Raw genomic sequence first — 20,429 nt, forward strand, 5'->3', positions numbered from 1 at the left:
CAGGTCCTCCCAAGGCTAATTGCTTTTGGATTAAGGGCAGGATTAATTGTTAACCCTTTCCCTCCAGGAGTCCGCAGCATCTGGTGCCCTGAGCTGGGCTGGCTTCGTCAGCTGACAGTGCAGGGAACCTGGGGGGGGCAGAAAGACTGCCAGGGAGTCAGTAACGCTAGCTCAGCTCTTCCCAGCCCCCCTCCCCTGGCAGCTTCCTCCCATCCCTTCCCCCCGCCCTTCCTCTGCAGCCCTCCCTCCTCCGGCCTCTAAGCCCTTCCCCGAGGAGGCCTCCCCTTCCCCCTTCCTGCAGCCACCCCCTCTTCCCCCACCTCTCTCTCCTCCCCTCCCCCCCCGTGGCCTCGCTCCCACTCTCCACTTGCCTCGACCCCCCCTTCCGCCTGCCCGTCTCTCCCCTCCCCCGCCAGCCCTGACATATGTTAAGAGCCGGATGCATTATTGATCAGGCAGTGTCTGGTCCCGGGGGGCCGGGGCGGGGGGGCTGTCATTGCTCTTAGAAGAGCTGCCAAGCTGTTGCTTCTGCCCCCCTTCCCCACAACGGGGGCTCGTTCAGGAATTTCCACCTGGCTGGGGAAGGCCCGAGGGGGCCTGGGGTAAGGGGCTGGGGTCCCCAGTATTGGGCAGTTGCGGGGCTGGGGGTCTGCATCATTGAGTAGTTGGGGGGCAGGAATAAGGGGCAGGGGATCCCCAGCATTGGGCAGTGGGGGGGCTGGGATAAGGGTCTGGGGTCCCCAGCATTGGGCAGTTGTGGGGCTGGAATAAGGGGCAGGGGGTCCCCAGCATTGGGCAGTGGGGGGGCTGGGATAAGGGTCTGGGGTCCCCAGCACTGGGCATTTGGGGGCCTGAATAAGGGGCTGGGGGTCCCCAGCATTGGGCAGTTGGGGGGCTGGAATAAGAGGCTGGGGGGCTAGTCCTTGGTGTCTGGCAGTAGGGAATTTGGGCTCTGGCGATGCCAGAGGGGTCAGTTTCTGTGGGGAGGGGGAGCATAACCCTCCTGCTCGTCCCCATTCCCCCTCCCTCCCCAAGGCCTAGAAAAATCCAGGCTCCAGAGCTAATGGAGCCGCGTCCGCGGCCACGTCAGGGAAATGAGCAGGGATGAAATATTCATGGGGGCGACGGAGCGGTGTGGTGGGGGCTGCTCCAGGGGAGGCCGCTGGGCGCATGGCCCGGGGTGGGCAGCGGGGTGCTCCTGGGGAGGGGGGCTCTGCTCAATGGCGGTCTGGCTCTGGTCTGCCCCTTTTCCCCCCGCCCCATGCTCTGAATTCACGGAACCACACTGCAGAGGAGGCTGCTGCTTCAAAGGACGGGGCTCAGCAGGGGGCGCTCTCCCCGGGCAGTCAGGGCTGACCCCAGCGCGGCACTAGGGGGCGCTGGGCTGCAGGGAGCAGGATGGGGGCTCAGCAGGGGGCGCTCTGCCCTGGCAGTCAGGGCTGACCCCAGTGTGGCACTACGGGGCGCTGGGCTGCAGGGAGCAGGATGGGGGCTCAGCAAGGGACGCTCTCCCCGGGCAGTCAGGGCTGACCCCAGTGCGGCACTAGGGGGCGCTGGGCTGCAGGGAGCAGGATGGGGGCTCAGCAGGGGGCGCTCTCCCTGGGCAGTCAGGGCTGACCCCAGCGTGGCACTAGGGGGCGCTGGGCTGCAGGGAGTTGCTGCATTTCAGAGGAGCTGTAAAGCAGAGGGCCTGGCCCGTAACGATCCCCTGGTAGTTTTCGTAAGCCAGGGAGATTTGCAAAGGTGGGTCGCCTGCTGCCGGGGGGGTTGGAGACCATGGGACTCTCATTGTCAAGTAGATCCATCAACTTGGGGCCTGGGTTCTGGGGAGACGCAAGCCCGGGGTGACTCTGGTCTCTGCGGCGATTGGCGCAGGCAGCTGTCGGGGGTGACAGGTGGCGTCTGGTCTCCAGGGCAGTTCGTGGCCTGGGCCAGCGCCCGGCCCCGTCCTGCGCCAGCCTCAGCACGGACGGCCAGGCAGCATCGGGTCGATGGGCTGGGCCAGCGCCGTAACTGCACTTGATGGGCTGCCAGGGCGATCCGCGGCCTAATGGGACAGTTAAAGGAAATCAATAGCTAGGGCTGGGCCCAGCCGGCAGAACAGGGCCTAGAGGCGGGCGTCTCTGTGTGTGTGTGTGTGTGTGTGTGTGCGCCAGGCTAGGATGGGGAGGGCAGCCGTGGGTGTGTTTGTGCATAGAGAGGGCCTCTGTGTGTGTGTGTGTGTGTGTGTGTGTTGCCTGCAGGGGAAGGTGTTTGGCTGGTGGTGGGGAGTGTGTGTGCATGAAGCTGTGTTTGTGTGCACAGGTGTGTGACGAGGGAGTGGCTGTGGTGTGCAGTAACGGATGGTGAGCAGGGCGCCAGAGAGAGGGAGAGAGAAACGGGGCCACTGGTGCCGAAGGCCCAATCTCAGAGTCTTGGAGGCCATGGGCCTGCCCCCTGGAACCACATGGGTCCTTGGTGCCCGGCCCAGTAACAGGGTCACTTCCAGAAGACTGGTTACCGGATGGGGCAGAGACCAGACCCTGGGCCAGGGTGCACGGCGAGCGTGGGCGAGCCTGGCGTACGTGCCTGGGTGATGCGTGTTCTCACCCGGAAGCCGGCAGTGGCAGGGTTAGCCTGGGAGGAGGCCGCCACAGCCCAGAACTCTGCCCGGGGTGATGGAGGGGGAGGGCCTGGGACAGGCAGAGGAGGGAGAGGCATGTAACACACTCACCCACACACACACACTCACCCACACACAGTTGCAGCCAGTCACAGCTGCGGGACATGCCCTGCTCTGGACCCTGCGCTGTCCATGGTGCTGGTGCTGAAGGACAGGGGCTGGGAGCAATACAAGGGCCGGACTCCTGGGTTCTCTCGCCTCCCGCGGGCTGCCGGGGTGGAAAGACCCCACCGCGCTGTGTTTCTGGGCCCGGGGGTGCGAACAGCGGAGCCGCTTAGAGCCCGGACCTCCCCCCACCCCCGCTGGGCCCCTTCCAGACACAGCACTTTAAGAATCATCCCTGGGGACACGTGAAATATTGGTGGGCCCCACAGAAATGCCGCGGGGCTCTGTCGCTCTCTAGTGGCCAGTCCCTGTACTAGAGCCTGGGGGACCGGGGTTCTCTGACACTCCTGCTTCAAGAGCTTCTGTTCAGTCCCCACGGCGAGCGCAAGGGACCGGGGACGGGGAGGGAGGCAGGACTCCTGGGTTCTATTTCTGGCTCTGGGAGGGGAGGGGGGTCCTAGTGGCTTAAAGCAGGGGCGGGGCTGGGCCGCGGGAGAAGGCAGCCCAAGAACCCAGCTTTTGCCTGCTCGCTGACAATCCAGAACAGGTGAAGGCCCTGGGGCCAGCGCTTGCCTTGGGCCCACGCCCTCAGGTGCTGGCCCCAGCCAGATGGCAGAAGCTGGTCTAATTCCCCTACCCACAGCGGCCCTAACCCCTACCTGCTAATCCCATCCGGCGCTTAGTGGAGGTCAGTTCCCTGCCGGGAGCACTGAGGTCACAGCGGTGAAGACACCTGTCCGGAGCAAGCCAGGCAGAGCCCCGGTCCCCAGGGCATGGGCCAACCCTGAGGGCATGGAGGACAGAAGGAGCAATTTCCCCCATGCTATGCCAAACAGCCGTTGGCAAAGCCCTGGTAATACCATGCAGTTTGCTAGCCCTGCCCAGCTATGGATCCCATGGGGGAAACTGAGGCATGGAGCAAGGGCATGAGACGCAGACTCACTGTGACTCAGCCCTGAAAGAGAACCTGGGAACCTGGTTTTGTGTTCCTCTGTCCCTACCACTAGACTCCACTCCGCTCCCAGAGCTCAGCAGAGAACCCAGGAGTCCTGACTCCCAGCCTCCCCTGCTCTAACCACTAGACTCCACTCTCTTATCCGATCTCATAATTGAACCCAGGAGACTGGAGTCCCTCTCCCTGACTCAGAGCAGACCCCAGGAACCTGCCTCCCAATCCCATGTGTTCTCGAGCCCCACTTTCACCCCCAACACAAGAGCCATTTAACCCACCCGTAACGCGGGGGGATGTGGCTCCTGCCCTATCTCAGGGGTGGTGGCCGTGTCCCCAGAGCTGCCCTGGGGACCCCTGAAGTGCAGGCTGGGATTGTTCCCTCATGGCACATGTAGGTCACAACACCGGCCCCCGCCATGGGCACCCCAGAGCCTGGCACCCACCAGAGCACGCAGCCCACTAGGTGGCAGTAGTGATCCGCAGCCAGGGCCCCCCACTGCCCGGCAGCTCCCAGAAAGGCCACTGGGCTCAAGGCCACGCAGGGCTTTAGCCATGCCCCTGCCAGTTAATCACCATTAAAAGGGCAGAAGGAACTCAGAGATCACCTCATGTGGTGTGTGTGCGGGGAGTAAGATGGGGGTCTCAGGGTCCCCTACTTCCCTGGATGCACTGGTAGAGGGCATTCCCTTTCCGTCTGTGCCAGGGTGGCCCATGCCCCAGGCACACGGGGAAGGAGATTGTGGCAGTGAGAAAGCCCTGTGTGCCTGTCTCCAGGATGCCTCCCTAACCAGCACCCCCTGCTGGTTCAGTTGGATACAGGATGGCATTTCACTGTTAAATAGCCGCCATGCCCCACCCCAGAGGCAGCTGCATCACAGCACTGGCTGAGAGACCCCTGTATAAACGGGCCCCGCACCCACCCCAGAGGTGGCTGTATCTCAGCGCCAGGCGAATAAGCTGCGTCCTGCCCGACCACCGGGGGGATAGCAAGACATTGGCTTGGGGGGGGGGGAGAGATAGTTCAGTGGTTTGAGCATTGGCCTGCTAAACCTAGGGTTGTGAGTTCAATCCTTGAGGGGGCCATTTAGGGATCTGGGGCAAAAATTGGGGATTGGTCCTGCTTTGAGCAGGGGGTTGGACTAGATGACCTCCTGAGGTCCCTTCCAACCCTGATATTCTATGACATTATATATATATGGCTCCCACGGAAAGAGTCGCTCGCCATTACCCGTGCAGCGTCTCCAGCTGCAGAGATCCATGCTCCAAACACTGGCCTGAGCCCGGCCCCTCCCGCGCACGCTGGGTCACGTCCCCGCCCGGGAGCAGTTTTTGGCCCTGGGGAAAAACCTGATGGAAGCTTCCCCCGGATTTGCCTTGTTAATTTACATCAGCTGACCACGTCCCTCCCTGGGCCGGGCCCAGAGCAGGCCCCAGACGATCTGATGTGGGAGGAAGGAGCGGGAGAGACAGAGCGCCCCCCACGGCCCCACCGGGCGTACACCAGTGTGACGCGGGCGACTCCGGATTCACCCCAGCGCCGCTCCGGCGGGCGAGTGGCTGCTGCAGGGATTTGCTTTGCAGCAGCCGGAGCAGGAGGAGGCGAGCTGAGGCGCCGCTCCCCTGCCCAGCGGCGGCAGTGGGGTGGAAGAAGGGGGAGATCGCCCCCCCGGTCACCCAGGCAAGACCCCCCCAGTCCAGCAGCCAGCTCAGGTAGGCCCAAGGGGTGGGGTGGGGTGGGGTGGGAAGGGTCGATTTCCCCCCTGGTTTATTATAGCAGGTGCGGGGGGCGGGGTCTGGTGGCCCAGTTCCACCCTCCTGCAGCCACTAGGGAGAAGGGGGTGCGGGGGTCCCCCATCCCCTGGCGGTAACACATCCACTCTGGGGCGCTGCAGACCCAGAGGAGCCCGACGCCCCCAATCCTGCGGGCTTGGTTCTGCCCCTGAGAGTCGCCCGTGGCCGGGGGGGCTGGGAAGTGGAGATGGGGGGCTCCACCCCCCCCCATAGAAATCCCAGCGGCTGCTGTGCGGGTGGGGGGTTATCACATCAGAACATGGGGCTATAAGGGGGGCTCCTGGGTCACGGAGTTCAGCCCCTTGCTAGCGCAGGCGGCCCCTATAACTTGGGGGGGGGGCACGGCTTGCGTGGGGGAGGGAGAGAATCAGGGACACGGAGTGAGAACCGGACTCTGTCCCTCGCGTGGGTGGCAAGTTTGAAATCACCCGAAGAACTATTCACTCCGCCCCTCCCCCCCGATTCACTCCGCCCCCACCCCCCATCTACCCCTCCCCCGGCAGCCGGGCTCCCTCCCCACCCGGGTCAAAGCCAGACGAGTCCAGAGCAGGAGAAGGAAAACGCGCCCCGGCGGAAGAGCTGCCGGGTAAATCAAAGCAGCGGAGAGTTTGGCGTGAGTGGGGGGCCGGGGCGAGGGTCCAGCCCCATCGAGGGGTGGTGGCTTTGATTTTATTGGGGGGAGAAAGCGTGATTTCAGGGTTATGGAAATCGTGACTTTGGGGGGAGGTTAAAGAGCTGGCGGGGGTGCCAGGACTCCTGGGTTCAGCGCCCTGTTCTGGCACAGGCTTCCCCTGGGAGCTGGGACCAGTCACTTTAATTTCTCCCTGCCTCAGTTTCCCTCCTCTATAACCCCACCACCACTCAGCTCCCCGGTAGTGCCCCGGTTCTCAGCCAGGGGTCCGGGGAGCCCTGCCAGGTTTATAACAGGGGACATGAAAGGCACTGGCCCAGTCAGTACACAGGACGATGCTTTGTTTCTACCGCTGGACAGACTAGCCCCGGAAATGGAAGCAGGATATTTCTGTCCCAGTGGGTTGATTTTACCATGATCTGGTTAAAAGGAGAAAGTCGGCAGTTGCTCAGTAATGGTCCGGCTGGGGCACTTGTATTTTGATGTCTGATTCTGTAAGCAAGTGGTTTTTAGGTGAGGTGAAACTTGGGGTATGCGAGGCCAATCAGGCTCCTGAAAGGGGGCAGGTGGTCTGGAAAGGCCGGGAGCGGCTGCCATAGGGCACCTTGAGTGCTGAGAGGGCTGTAGAAAGGCATTTTACACGTGAGGAAGGGGGGGCACAGAGTAGGGAAATGACTCCCCAAAAGTCGTGCAGCACAGCTCGGAAGGGAACCCAGGCGTCCTGACTTCCAGTTCCCCCTGCTCTAACCCACCAGGTCCCACTCCCCACCCAGAGCTGGAAATAGAACCCAGGAGTCCTGACTGCCAGCCCCACCCCCTTCAAATTCAACCAGGATGCCTGCAAAGTGCTTGGTTCACAATTGCAGAGTGGGGACGAGCGGGCTAGGGCGTAGCAGGGCTGAACAGGGGCTGGTGTTACAGGGGGTCACAAACTGACTATGAGTCAACAGCCGGATGCGGTTCCAGTTGCAAAGGTGGCGAGCACCCTCCGGGGTGCGTTAGCGAGACACGGGAGGTCACTGTCTGGCTCTGCTCGGCCCCAGTGAGTCCTGGGCCCACGTCCGGGCGCCGCATTCTAGGAGTCCTGATTGTTGGTCCTCTGCTCTAACCACTAGACCTCCCTCCCCTTGCAGAGCCGGGGATAGAACCCAGGCCTCCTGCTTCCATTCTTTGCACCCCGCTGCAGCCTGTCGCAAGGCTGCTCTAGGTTGAGCGGTTTGATCTATGGTCCTTGGGGCCGTGTGAGCATGGCACTGCCTGGGTTAGGCGGCTCCTTGGGGGGGCTCAGATGGGATCGCTGCCCCAGATCAGACCTGGGCCCATCCAGCCCCTTACCCTATCAACTGCAGGGCCCAAGTCCAGCTGTTTCATAGGAAGGTGCAAGAAATGCCCTAATAGATGATCCCGGAGTAACCTACCCCGGGGGGGGGGGGGGAATGGTTCTCCTCCAGGAGAAATTGTCTCTACATAGTCACATGCAACTTGCCTGGCCCCCACTGGCTCCCAGCAGGACCTGGGGGGTGGGGGAGATAGGAAGGAGGGAGGCTGTTAGCTCTCAATAGCACCTGCTGGCTCTCCTCCTTTGCTCTCCTGGCCCCCAGCTCTAACCACTAAATCATTCCCCCTCCCCGAGCTGGGGATAGAACCCAGGAGTCCTGACTCACAGCCCTGCCCCTCCTCGCTCTAACCACTAGACACCACTCCCCACCCAGAACTGGGACTAGCAGTCAGGAGTCCTGGCTCCTGGGGTCAATCCTTTGATTGCCTTGTGCCTCAGTTTCCCCCATCTGACTGGGGATAATGATCCTTCCTTGGTCTAGTTAGACTGAGATCAGCTTGGGGCAGGGACTGCCTCAGAGGTGTCTGTGCAGCGCCCGGCACAATGGGGCCCTGATCATGGTGGTGGTGGGGGTCTCCAGGTGCTACCGTAATGCTGCTAATATCGCACACACCATAATGGGACCCTGACTTGGCTGAAATTGTATCAGTTTAAAAAAACAGAACAAAACCAAAAGTGCCACCCGAGGGGTGTGTCAATAATTCCCGTTCACCGGCGGTTCCGGGGGTAAGGACAGGAGCAGATAGACGCTGACTCCGGCACGGTGTGCAGTACGGCTCGGAGCCTCGTCCTCTTCCTGCAAGCCCCAGCTCCTGGGGGGGCGGGGGGGGCACTCTCCTCCTGTTTGTTTTCCTCAAAAGCCAGAATCCAGCCCTCACGCTGCCAATGAAAAGCAGGAAAATGCGACTCCCCAAAGACTCAACCCACCCCCCACGTCCAAAAATAACTCCCCGGTTTTTCTAAATTTCTCATGGTTTTTTTGGGGGGGGGGGTGACACATTGCTGGGGCTGGTAACATGGCACCCCTCCCCCACCCATGCAAGCATTTGTCCTTCTGGGAAGGAAAACCAGTCCTTTCTGATGTGACTCAGAGCCAGGACTCCTGGGTTCTTTCCCGAGCTCTGGGATGAGGGGAGCAGGGTCTAGTGGTTAGAGTGGGGGGAGCCGGGGAGCCAGGTCTCCTGGGTTCTGTTCCCTGCTCTGGAATGAGGGGAGCAGGGTCTAGCGGTTAGAGCAGGGGCTGGAAGCCAGGCTGGGTTTGGGCCCTAGCTGCACTTTTACCAGCTGCCCTTGGGGAGAGCAGGGAGTTGGGTTTCTCCTAGGCAAGCAGCACGGGGTGTGTGTGTGTGTGTGGGGGGGGTAATCTGATCTCCCAGTGGGGAGGATGCTGCCAGAGCCAGGTGCCCCCCCACACACATACCTGCCGTGTCTAATTTCACCCCGTCGGCCTAATTCGCTGGGGAAGGCAGGATCTGGCTCCGTAAGCAGGAGTCACCTTGGGCCTCGGGGGCAGAAGCTGCCAAGTCCAACTTAGAGCCAGGTCTTTAATTCAAATCCAATTAGGGGGCACGGATCAGATGCGCTGAGCCTCTCCCAAGGCACCTTCCCCAGCATGTGAGCCGCCCAGCTCCTCGCAGGGGATGAGGGTCTAACGTCACCCACAGGAATGAGCCCCTCTGCCAAGGAAGGGTCTGAGGCTAGAACCCAGGAGTCCTGGCTCGCAGCCCCCCCTGCTCCAACCCCTGATACAGTCTCCGCTGGAAGTCAAGTCGACCCTGGAAAGATGCAGTTCACCCAGCATGGTGGGAATTATAGCAGAGATAGAGCCCGGGGGCTAGGGCAGCCAGTGAGAGCTTAGATGTGAGGACTGAGGCTGGTTGGATCCTTTCCTGGCCTAGGGGATGGTCTGTGGTTACTGGGGAAATTCTGGGTCAGTCACTGTGATGCTCCAGGGCACTGATCACTGCAGGGGTCAGGAAGGACTCTGTGCAGCTTCCCAGCCAGCCCAGTGCCACAGGGCAAAGCGGCTGGGGGTCAACGACCGACTGTCCCTGCTGAGTGTCCGCAGCCCCCAATCTCGAGCCCTGCGGGGGCTGAATAATACCCAAAGGAGCCGTGTCAGAGGGGACTTGGGCTGTCAGAGAGAGACCCAGATGGGGCAGGTGGTGGGGAGGTAGAGAGAGACAGCACTGTACACCGCCTCCCCCCCTCCCTGGACTCAGTATCACCCCTGCCTTTCCCCAAGCCAAGCTGGTCCCAGAGTGGGGACCTCCCAACCCCCACAGCCAGCCTTACTGTCCCCCCCAGAGTCCCCAGCCCATCCCGCTCCTAACCCCACCCCCACCTCCCAGGGCAGGCCGGTCTGTCCGGTTCAGGGGCAGGCTACTGGGGGAGCCCCCAGTCTTTCCCTTCTGACCAACCCCCCCCGCTTTGGTTCTGTTCCCAGGTGCCATGAGTGGCCGGGGCAGTGTGTGGGCACTGGCCATCGGCTGGGCGCTGGCCATGCTGTGCGGAGGCGCCGGGGGCCTGGACAGCCGCTGCCTGGCTGGAGGGAAGCACAAGGTGGCCCCTAGCCCCGAGGGGCAGCTGGGCGTTTGCCAGCTCTACGCTGCCAGTGAGTGATGGGCATGGGGTGGCCCGGGATGGGGTGGGGTGTGCAGCGGGTAGGCCACAAAATCCAAGGTTTGGGGAGGATGAAACTGGGTCAGAGCAGGTGGTTTCAAGGGGTTTCTCCAGTCCCAGCCCCCTGCTCTAACCACTAGACCCCACTCCCCTCCCAGAGCTGGGGCTAGAACCCAGGAGTCCTGGCTCCACAACCCACCCCTCGCTCTATCCACTAGACCCCAGTGAGCAGTGGCTTTGCCCCCGTGTTGCTGGGGATCCCTGTGCTTTGGAGAACGAGAGGGGCCCAGCACCCCTCACACGCCAGGCCCTGCCCTGGGGAGCCCCTGGGCACGGGGTGGGCCGGGTCAGTGGGGGGTCAGGGCCCTGGGTGAGGAGTCATGGGTGGCGCTGATGGACGGCCTCTTCCCAGACGCCTGCTGCTCCCCCAAGGTGGCCCAGGAGATCTCCAGCGCCCCACTCGCCAAGGTCAACGACATCTCCTGGAATCGCTGCAGGAGCCTCAGCCCCAGGTAGGACTGCCTGACCCCGCCCTCTGCCTGCCTCGGCTGTGAGCTTCCCCGCAGCAGTGCCCTGCTAGCACCCAGCTACCCCCAGCTGTGAGCTTCCCTGCAGCAGCGCCCGGCTAGCATCCAGCTGCCCCTGGCTTGAGCTTCCCTGCAGCAGTGCCATGCCCGTGTCTTGTTTCCCCTGACTCTGAGCTTCCCCGCAGCAGTGCCCTGGTGGTGGGTGGTGACACACACTCAATTTGAAATTCTAGCCTAGAAGCCGAGGGTTACACAAAGACCTAAGTTATAGCCCAACCTAAACAGATGGGACCAGCAGGGCAGAGCGCCCCCTAGTGCCACCCTGGGGCATTGGGGCCAGCACTGCCTGCTTGGGGGATAGCGCCCCCTAGTGCCACCCTGGGGCATGGGGGCCAGCACTGCTTGCTTGGGGGATAGCGCCCCCTAGTGCCGCCCTGGTGCATTGGGGCCAGCACTGCCTGCTTGGGGGATAGCGCCCCCTGCTGCGCCCCCGCCCCACTCCCTGCAGCATCCTGCCAGTGCATGGCTCAAGGTGCAACCACTGTGGGCCTCCCCACTCTAATGCCCCCTCTCCCCGCTCTCCCTCCCCAGGTGCAAGCACTACCTCCAGCGGGTTGAATGCTTCTACCGCTGCTCCCCCAGCGCCGCCCGCTGGCCCCACCCCCAGCGCCCCACAGCTGTCCTGGAGGTGCCCCTCTGCCTGAGCTTCTGTGAGGCGTGGTAAGTCAATGCACCTTCCTCCACCTTCCTGGCCGGGTTAGAGCAGGGGGGGCTGGGAACCGGGACTCCTGGGCTCTATCCCTGGCTCTGGGAGAGGAGTGGGGCCCAGTGGTTAGAAGGGAGGGGGAGCCAGGACCCCTGGGTTCTATCCCTGGCTCTGGGAGGGAAGCAGCGTCTAGTGGTTGGTGGGGGGAGGGGCTGGGAGCCAGGCTATTCCTAGGGAGGGTGTGAATTCACCTGTGACTCCAGGCAGCAATGGCCAAGGGGAAAAGAGAATCCAGTCCCCATGACAAGCTCCAGGATGGGCTGGTCGGAAGGTATCTTCCACCTGTGGGGAGCTGCCCCTTTAATGCGGCCCAATGGACTGGTGGAACTCCCTGCTGCAAGGAGCTGGAGTGCAGCAGCAAAGCTGGGCTACTGGGCTGGATGGACGCAGGGGTCTGATGTGGGGCAATACGGGGATAGATTGGCCCTGGAACACCCCAGCTGAACAGCCCCGTAGTCTGTCTCAATTCCAGCCTGTTCCCCCCTTTTCACCGCTCCCCCCCGCCAGGTATGAAGCCTGCAAGGATGACCTGACTTGTGCCCGCAACTGGGTGAGTGACTGGCAGTGGGGTCCCCAGGGAAACAACTGCAGCCGGGACTGTGTGCCCTACAGCCAGGTGAGGGGTCTCTGCTGCTGGGGGAGGGGGTTGGCTCAGCCCTGCTGGGGGAAGGCCGGGGGGGGGAAGTGGGGGACTGGGACTCATGGCTGAGCTGCCCTGCTCAGGCTGCTGGGTTGGCACCAACTGGGCAGGGCGGATTCTGTAGTACAGGCACCTCAGAGCTGGGCTGAGACCCGTCCAACTCCTGGCATGCAGGGCTGGAATGGGACACGGGGCCTTTCCCCTCTAGAGGGCGCCAGCGCCGATCCAGCCCCAGGGCGGGGTGCTGGCTGGCTCAGAGGGACAAACCCGCAGGGTGCTGTCCTACTTGGGATGGATAGAGGGGGCTGGGACTGGGTGAATTGGGCGGGGGGATAGAGATCCCCACTCCTGATCCCCATGTGCCCACAGCCGGGGCAGCAGGTCAGGGGGCTGGGGGGGAGCTGGCACCACCCCAGCCATCGCCAGGAGATCTCCCCGGGCCCAGCCCAACAGGCTGCTGCCTTGGCCCACATGCGGCTCCCAGACACCGGGGGCAGCAGAGCTGCAAACGCTGGCAGGGCCCCCTGCCTGGCAGCCCCCACCACCAAGGGGTGCCCATGAGGCCCAGCACCTGTTCCTGGGGACGGAGCGTGAGCGTCCCTGCCCTCTCTGTGCTCCGAGACTGGCAGAGGGATTTGGCCTGAGACTCAACCTCTCCTCCCCCTGCCCTGGATCTGAGCTGGCACCCCCTAGAGGGGAAAGGCCCCATGCCCCATTTCCCACCCCCCTGAGCCAGCCAGTTCCCCTGCCCCGGGGCTGGATCAGAGCCGGTGCCCCCTAGAGAGGAAAGGCCCCAGGTCTCACCCCCTAACCTCTCCCCTCTCTCTGCCCCCCAGATGTACCGGGACGGCAGGGAGCTCTGCGAGAACATCTGGGGCGACTCCTTCGTGGCCGCCCGGGAGCCCTGCCCCTGCCTGAGCCTGACAGGCTCCGACACCGACCCTCTGCCCGAGGACGGGGACAGCTCGGAGGAGCCTGACTCCACCAAAGCCGGCAGCCCCCGGGGGCCCTGCCCGGCCAGCAGCCTCCTCCGGCGCGGCCTGCACAAGCGCTCCGTCTTCATGGAGGACGTGGAGGGGAGCGGGAGCGGGCTCTAGAGCCGCTGGCCCCTCCCGCCCCAGCTCCCCCACTCCCTAGGAGAGCCCCTCCCGCACCAGGTGCCGGGGGGGGGGCGGGAAATGCTTGTAATCTATGCAAACCCCTGACCCCTATGATTGTCCCCCCCACGCAAACTCTGACTGCTTCTCTAGCTCCTCTTGCACCCCATCCAGCCACCTACAGGAGGGGGGGACCCACATAGCCCTCCTCCCGCCACAGCCATAGGGCCTAGCTCAAAGGGGTGTTAGCTTCCCCCTCCCCAAGCACCCGACTTCCCGGAGAGGGCGTCTCTGCTAGCCACCAGCTCCCCCCAGGCCCCAGTCACATAGGGATGCAGCTGTATTATCCTCTTGCTATACTACAGAGGGGGAAACTGAGGCACAGAGTGGGGACACCTGAGAGTAACTCAGTGTAGTGGCTCGGCTCTCTCGTGCAGGCCAGGACCTGGAGCGGCTGCTGGCCAAAGGCTCGGGGCAGGGGAGAATGCTGCGCAGGTTCCAGGTTGACACTCCCCACCAACGGGGATCGACCGCTTGACACGGAGGAGCTGATGATAAGCCAGGTCCATTTGCTTCATGCTGGGCCAACTCCTTAACTGCTCTACGAGAGTCAGACAGCAGGGGGTGACAAAGAGCCCACTGACACCACAGGGGCAGCAGAGGGCGCTCTCCCCATTAGTCACTGCTGACCCCAATGCCAGGCTCGGGGACACTCTGTAGGGGCCCCCTCTGTCAATTCCACCCAGCCCAAGCAACAGCATTTGCACCTAGCCTGCACGCTAAAGCTTATTGCAACCCCTCACAAGCTAGTGTAGACAGAACCTGCCATGTCTTTGCTGCGGCTAGCAGGCGGGAATATAGCTGGGCAGGGTGACGGCATGCCCACCCAGGACAGCGCTAGGGGATGCTGGGCTGCGAGGTGGGGGCTCTCTCCCCGAGCAGTCTGTGCTGACCTCAGGGCCCCAGCACAGCAGTAGGGGGTGCTGTGCAGACAGATTGGTGGGGCAAACCATGGACACCCATTCCACACTGCAAGAGCCCAAGGAGCCAGAGGCTTCCGTCCCAAAGCAAGGATCTGCCCCCCCGGCAGGGGGAGAAGGGGAATCGGCGGTGTAGGGGGAAGATCGTGCCAGTGTTTTAAACCAGCCCGCCCTCAAAGCAGCCCCAAACCTTCTGAAATATACCCTGCCCCCGGACTCAACCCCCTTGCTCTGAGCGTCAGTTCCCACGGGGCCACCCCTGCCCCTTACTTGCCCATTTGCTCCCCAAAACTGGGATTACAAGGGGAAAAATGCTGTTTGAAAAGCAGATGAAACTGTGGAAAGAAATAAACTAAAATAAAAACCTTTCAAATTTGGTCCATGGGATTTTTTTGGCCCCTCCCCTTTTTTCTAGTCAGCTCCACCCCAGAGGTGGCTGCAGGGCTCAGGGACACAGCGGGACACACCGCATTGGGGCGGGGGGGAGAAACACACCTATTACAAACTCCAGAGATGTTTCAAAATGTTTTATTAACTAAAATGAATTGGGGGGAGGGGTGGGGAGATTCACTGTGGGTGGAAAATCCACAGCAAGGAGGCGCCGGCGAGACTGGGGCAGCTGGTTCCTAGAAGCCCCTTTTACGGCTGGGCTCCTCCCAGCCTCTGGAGAGGGGGGCTCAGATCAGCTGGCACCACGATTAAATACAACCCCAGATGCTGTGAGTCAAAAGTTCTCGCTCTAAGTCAAGCTGGGCCGACTTGAGGGGGCCATGGGGCTGGGGGGGGGCATGGGGCCAGCCCTCCGCCCCCGGTGCCCACTACAGCCCAGTCACTGTCTCCAGTTTGCGCTCGTGGAAGAAGCGGTGGGGCTGGCGCTTGGAGGACTCTTTGCGGGCAAAGAAGGACAGGACGGAGCGGGTGCCCTTCTGAGCAGGGTCGTCCTCACTGTCGTCCCTGGGGAGGGAATAAGAAGTTAACAGGGCCCTGGCACCCCCCCGTTAACGCTCAGCTCTCTCCAACACACACACACAGGGTGCCAGGGCGGAGGCAGGCGCCAGAGCAGGTGGGGAGGGGCGGGATGGGTAGAGCCAGGTGTCCTGGGCTCAGCTGGTGTCTACTCCGGACCGATGTATCTAGGGACCCCTTGCCTGGTGCCGAGATGTGACCACCTCTGGGGTGGGGCGCAGGGGCTGTTTATACAGGGATCCCTCCACCCAGGGCTGAGATGCAGCCACCTCTGGGGTGGGATGTGGGGGCTGTGACCCGGCACAGGAAGATAATGAAACAGCATGAGGCAGGGCCCCTCTGAGCCCCCCTACGCCCACAGTGGACCCCCCGCGTCTGAGGGGGTGCAGAGTCCCATAACCCCCATCTCCTCTGCCCTCTCTCCCCTCGGGAGGGGTCCACACCCAGCTGCCAAGGTCATACCTGGGAAGGGGAGGGGCCAGGCCTGGGAGGCACTGAGCCATGCTGCTCTCAGTACAGCCCCCTGGGTTCCCCCATCCCACACCTGGGTGCAGGACGAGCCGGTGGGTGGCGAGGGGACCCCAGAGGGGGAGAGGAGCTGCGCCCAGCACCCTCCACGCATGCCGGGGGGGACGGCAGCAGAAGGGCCCCGTTAGCAGCATGCGGTGCTGCCCTTCCCCCCAGCAGGGCCCTGGTGGCAGCCAGGGCATAATCGGGGGTGGCAGGGCTGTCGCTTGGCATCAGAGCCAGCTCCTCTGCGCCGCTATGGACGGCGCCCGCGGGAGCTCGTTCAAGCCCATCAATGCCAAGTGGGGGTCAGACTGAGGTCAGGCCCCTTGCAGGGGTCTAACAGATTGGTACCCTCAGTCCCGTCCCGGCCCCCCCTCACCTACCAGCGCACGGGCACTGCCTTGCTCTCCAGGATGGTCTGGGCCGTGCTCCAGCTGAAGCGCACGAACTGGGGGTACCCGAACACAGGGTCCAGGCACTGCGCCAGCCACTCCTTGGTCTTGGGATCTGGGGGACAGGGAGTGGGGGGAGGAGTGGGGGAGAGATGAGAGTCAGGGCGGGGACCAAATGCACCAGCCCCACCTCCCTGACTGCAAACGGGGGTACCTGCCAGCTTTCAAACCAGTCAGGACTCCTGGGTTCTATCCCTGGCTCTGGGAGGGTGGGGGGGTCTAGTGGTTAGAGCAGGGGGGGCTGGGAGCCCGGACTCCTGGCTTCTATCCCCAGTTCCACCATTGCCGTCCCCCATGACCTCAGCACGTCACTTAGCTTCCGTCTCGGTCTCTGGAAGGCAGATCAGAAATCCAGCCCGATGCAGCCGAGGGGGTTAAAGGAAGGCCAAGGCCCGGGGGGCTGGGAGGGGGCTCGGAGCCTGGCACCACAGCCCCCACCCCTAGGCAATGCAAGAGCCAGGGCGGGAGGATCCAGTGAAAGACGGGCGCAGATCCCAGGTCACGTGCGCCCTCTGGTGAGTGAAACCGAACACAGCTGGCCAGTAGGAGCTGGGTGAGAGAGACGGAGCCGGTGCAATCTAGGAACCAGGTGGAAGGCAGGATACCGGGCTAGATGGGCCCAGGGGGCAGCCTCAGTTTATCTTCAGCTCCTATATACCCAAATAGCGCCACGTTGTGGTCAGACCTATCACTGCCCCTGAGAATTACGGGGGGGGGGGTGTCGTTTACCATTGGGGTACCCAGACCCATACTCCACGCTCACGTCCCCCAGATCCTCCGGGAACGTCCAGTTCTTCACAGCACGATCCCGTGCCACCTGCCAACACAGACAGGAGTCAGCTCGGGGCGGTGCCTCTCGGAACATGGTCCCCTAGCGCTGGGCTGTTTTGACAGGGATCCGTCACCCAGGGCTGAGATGCAGCCGCCTCTGGGGAGGGGCACAAGAGCTGTCAAACTGCCACGCAGGATTTGGGACAGGAAGTGAGGATGAATCCGCTAGCGTGGAGCCGACTGAGGGACGCCCAATGGAAGCCCCTTATTAATTCACCCAGGAGATCCCAATAACGGGACGGTAAGTGAAGCTAGGGTGTCTCCATATTCCACAGACCCGCCCGGGTCCATTGCTCCAGGGAGCCTGGTGACTCCTAAGCACACAGTAAGATCCAGCTCGTTCCCCACCAGGCCCCCTGAAGAGGGGGGACCCCAGAGGCTCACCTTGGCACAGATGCTGGCTGCGCTGACGATGGGGAAGAGGGAATCGGCCTTCGGCCTCACAGTCACCTCGAGCTCCGGAAAATGCCGTTTTAGCTTCTCCTGGTACTTCTCTGCTGGCCCCACCGTGTCCACGAAGACCTGCCAGGGTTGGGGGGACCCCGCAAGAGATGTGGGGGGGTGGTGTCAGATCCCCTCCCTCCCCCCCCGCTACACCTTGTGCTGGGATCAGGGCACCACGTGGGGAGGCAGCTGCCCTGTTGCCGTATAGAGAAACTGAGGCACGGGGAGGCTGGCTGGAAGTGGGGGGAGCAAGGGTGCCTGTCAGCACTATGCCCACAGTGGTCCCCTTTGCCAACCCTGGCTGAGTCTGTGATCGGGGCACCCCGTGGACAGAAATCTGCCCCACAGGGAAACTGAGGCGCGGGGGAAGACTGCAGCCGGCTCACCTCTGCCACATGCACTCCCGCGTCCAGCACGTGTTGTATCAGCCCGATGGCTGTGTCGTGGGACAGGGCATTGAGGTTGTATTTCGCCCTGGCCGGGAGAGGAGAGGGTTAATATTTACCAGCCAGAGACCTGGGCCCCACTGTGCCAGGCGCTGCACAGACACAGAGCAACCCCCTAGAAACTCTCCAGCTGCCTCACCCACCCAGCGATCTGGCTCCTAGGGTTAACAGGAGCGGGGAAGGGGGACACATAGCCTTTCCCCTCTAGAGAGCGCTGGCTGATTCGGCCCCAGGCTGGGGGGCCTGGCTGGCTCAGGGGGGAAATGGGACACAGGGCCTTTCCCCACTAGGGGGCACCAGTGACCCCCCGTGCGAATCCAGTTCCCTGGGGCTCTCACCGCTGCTGCATGCTGGTGGAGATGAGATTGGGAGAGAGGATGTGCAGGGCCCAGCCGACGAAGTCCCTGGCCCTGTCCAGTGTCCCAAACAGCTTCTCCCGCTCGGCCTCTGTCAGTGTCTTCGAGTCTGGGGGGGGAAGACACTAGGGTTGGCCACCAGAGGAAGCCTCGGCCTTCCTCGAGATCTTGGGGGGGGCCCCCTCATGATATAACATTCCCTCTGTGGGGCCCTTCCCCACTGCTGTCCCCATCCCCTGTCCCCACTTTGCTCCCCTCACTGAGATCCATATCCCCCCTGCCTCCCCCATCCCCCAAGCCTCAACTCTCCTGACCCCCCCATCTCTCTGCAGTTGCTCTGTCAGTGCCAGAACTCTGGAATTCCACCCCCTGATCCCCCTCACTGAGATCCCTGGGCCCCTTCTCTGGCGGGGGGGAAATCACAGGAGGCCGGGGGTGGAAGTTGAGCCCCCCACCCCCACGATGCCCTTGTCCTTACCGGCCATCTTCAGAGCTCCCAGCTCCTCCTGCTTGGCCAGCGGGCAGTAGCAAACACCATAGACCATAGGACCTGGACGGGGAGACAGAGGCACATATGGCGGGGACAAGGGCACAGATGGGGGGGCAGCCGAGCCCGATCCAGCCGGTGCAAGAGCTTCCTACTCCGCAACTCCCACCCACAGCACCGGGGGGGGGCGGGGAAATCAGCCCTGCCCGCACTATGTGGAGAGGGGTAACTGGGCAGGGCCCGTCTAACCCCCCTGCCAGCTACAGGGCTCCAAGCTCTTCTCCCCCAGGGCGGGTGGACCCACCTCCCTGGCAGGGAGTTGTGTGTGTGGGGCGGGGGGGGGGGGGAATCCTGTGAGATGCCTTGTGCTCCCCCACCCATCACCCCCTCCTCACTGTACCAGGGGCTCCCCCTTCAGGAGCACAGACAGGGAGGGCCCCGCCCCTATCATTCAGTATGGGGGGCCCCCTATCCCCACCCCTAAGCAACGCTGGGGGGGTCCCTGCTCTGTACAATGCTGGGGGCTCTCCCCGTGCAATGCTGGGGGGTCCCCCCCATGCAATGCTGGGGGTCTCACCGGCCCCTCCCCCCGTGCAATGCTGGAGGTTCCCCCCGCCCAGCCCTCCCATGCAAAGTTGGGGGTCTCCCCGTGCAATGCTGGGGGTCCCCCTCCGTACCCAGCACGGGCCCCCTGCCGGCCTCATCGATGCCCAGGCAGCAGGGCCCGGCCCGGCACAGCTCGGGCACGGGGGAGCCCAGGCGGCAGCTGCCCGCGTTGTCCCGCTCGAACTCCCCCAGCTCCATGTTCCGCGCGCGGGAGAGGGCGAGGCCCCGAGCCCGGCCCAGGGGGCGGGGCCGGCCTCGCACAGACACCTGGGAGTTGTAGTTCTAGGGGAGGGGAAGCCCCCTGCTTGAGCTCTGGGGGGGGGGGGGGGGGTCAGAGGTGAGGTCTCCTGGGTTCTATCCCAGCTCTAGGAGGGGAATGGGGTCCAGTGGTTAGAGCAGGAAGAGGTTGGTAGGTGGCGGGCAGGACTCCTGGGTTCTGCCCCTGCCTTGTGTGTGTGTGTGTCAGGACTCCTGGGTCCATTTACACCAGATTCATTGCATTACCTTGGAATTAGTCATTCGTCGCCACTTTCTAAGAGCAGCCACTGATTGTGGGGGCCAACTTGGGACCCCTCCCCGAGCTCCACAGATCCCATTAGGAGTCTCTAAGAACCGGGCTCTGAAGCCCCTGGGATTGGATCAGAGCTCATGTCCCTTGGAGGGGAAAGGCCCCATCCATGTCCCTCCCCTTCCCACATCCCCCACCTGTGGTTGTGCGTGGCACGGGGTAGCATTTAGGAGTGAAGGCGGGGCTGTATGTGGTGGTAACTTAGGGGGGGTCATGTGTTTGGTGCGGGTTCTGTGGGCTCAGGGGTATGTACGTGGGTAAAATCCTGTGCAGTTCACAAGGCCATTCATAAAGCCATAAACAAACCCTCGGGAACAGTCCTAACAATTATGCCCTAATTCCCCAGCTCCGCCGACCCTCCGGAAGCCTCAGAGGCTTGGGATCATTGCACCAGTGGGGAAACTGAGGCACAGGGGCTGGGGTGAAATTCCCCATAAACAAACGGACTCAGCAGAGTCATGAGTGATAAATAAATAAACCCAGCTCGGTCCAGAGCTTGGCCCCAGACCCCTAGGGAGCCTCCCCCTCCTGGGCTGTGGGGTTCCTCCAGAGCAGCATTGCAACCCCACCTGGCCTGCACTGTAGCGGGGAGCACGGGAGTGTTAGCCCCACCCCCCTATGTGCAATGCTGGGGGGGCCTATAGCCCCGCC

At 62.9% G+C, this 20,429-nt stretch overlaps 2 protein-coding genes across 3 annotated transcripts; one reads left to right on the forward strand and one right to left on the reverse strand.

Annotated features, from left to right (window-relative positions):
• The first annotated feature begins 4,924 nt into the window (after nucleotides 1-4,924).
• RTBDN (retbindin) lies at nucleotides 4,925-14,302 on the forward strand. 2 transcript variants are annotated; one of them, XM_043533118.1, is made up of 7 exons: nucleotides 5,324-5,429; nucleotides 6,014-6,123; nucleotides 9,927-10,094; nucleotides 10,515-10,614; nucleotides 11,221-11,349; nucleotides 11,903-12,011; nucleotides 12,872-14,302. In XM_043533118.1, exons 3-7 carry the CDS (start codon nucleotides 9,932-9,934, stop codon nucleotides 13,130-13,132), a joined length of 762 nt encoding a protein of 253 aa, XP_043389053.1. In that variant the 5' UTR covers nucleotides 5,324-5,429; nucleotides 6,014-6,123; nucleotides 9,927-9,931; the 3' UTR covers nucleotides 13,133-14,302. The 2 variants fall into 2 exon arrangements, with proteins under 2 accessions (XP_037743947.2, XP_043389053.1); XM_037888019.2 differs by lacking the exon at nucleotides 6,014-6,123 and having other exon boundaries at nucleotides 4,925-5,429.
• Nucleotides 14,303-14,624: 322 nt separating this feature from the next.
• Nucleotides 14,625-19,484, reverse strand: RNASEH2A (ribonuclease H2 subunit A). Its single transcript, XM_007058223.4, has 8 exons — nucleotides 19,282-19,484; nucleotides 18,596-18,667; nucleotides 18,100-18,226; nucleotides 17,702-17,789; nucleotides 17,256-17,393; nucleotides 16,770-16,857; nucleotides 15,972-16,095; nucleotides 14,625-15,066 (listed from the first exon to the last, which is right to left on the reverse strand). Exons 1-8 carry the CDS (start codon nucleotides 19,406-19,408, stop codon nucleotides 14,931-14,933), a joined length of 900 nt encoding a protein of 299 aa, XP_007058285.2. The 5' UTR covers nucleotides 19,409-19,484; the 3' UTR covers nucleotides 14,625-14,930.
• Between the last annotated feature and the right edge of the window lie 945 nt (nucleotides 19,485-20,429).

This window comes from Chelonia mydas, chromosome 20 (assembly GCF_015237465.2).
Source record: "Chelonia mydas isolate rCheMyd1 chromosome 20, rCheMyd1.pri.v2, whole genome shotgun sequence".
Taxonomy (NCBI): domain Eukaryota; kingdom Metazoa; phylum Chordata; order Testudines; family Cheloniidae; genus Chelonia; species Chelonia mydas.

Excerpts from the sequence above, each read along its gene's own strand:
- RNASEH2A (XM_007058223.4), bottom strand. The coding sequence starts at position 19,408 with ATGGAGCTGGGGGAGTTCGAGCGGGACAACGCGGGCAGCTGCCGCCTG. Across the intron at positions 18,668-19,281 it reads CGGCAGGGGGCCCGTGCTGG|GTCCTATGGTCTATGGTGTT; the intron begins GTACGGAGGGGG and ends CTCCCCGTCCAG. Across the intron at positions 17,394-17,701 it reads CGGGAGTGCATGTGGCAGAG|GTCTTCGTGGACACGGTGGG; the intron begins GTGAGCCGGCTG and ends CAACCCTGGCAG.
- RTBDN (XM_037888019.2), top strand. The coding sequence starts at position 5,162 with ATGTGGGAGGAAGGAGCGGGAGAGACAGAGCGCCCCCCACGGCCCCAC. Across the intron at positions 10,095-10,514 it reads TTGCCAGCTCTACGCTGCCA|ACGCCTGCTGCTCCCCCAAG; the intron begins GTGAGTGATGGG and ends GCCTCTTCCCAG. Across the intron at positions 12,012-12,871 it reads ACTGTGTGCCCTACAGCCAG|ATGTACCGGGACGGCAGGGA; the intron begins GTGAGGGGTCTC and ends TCTGCCCCCCAG.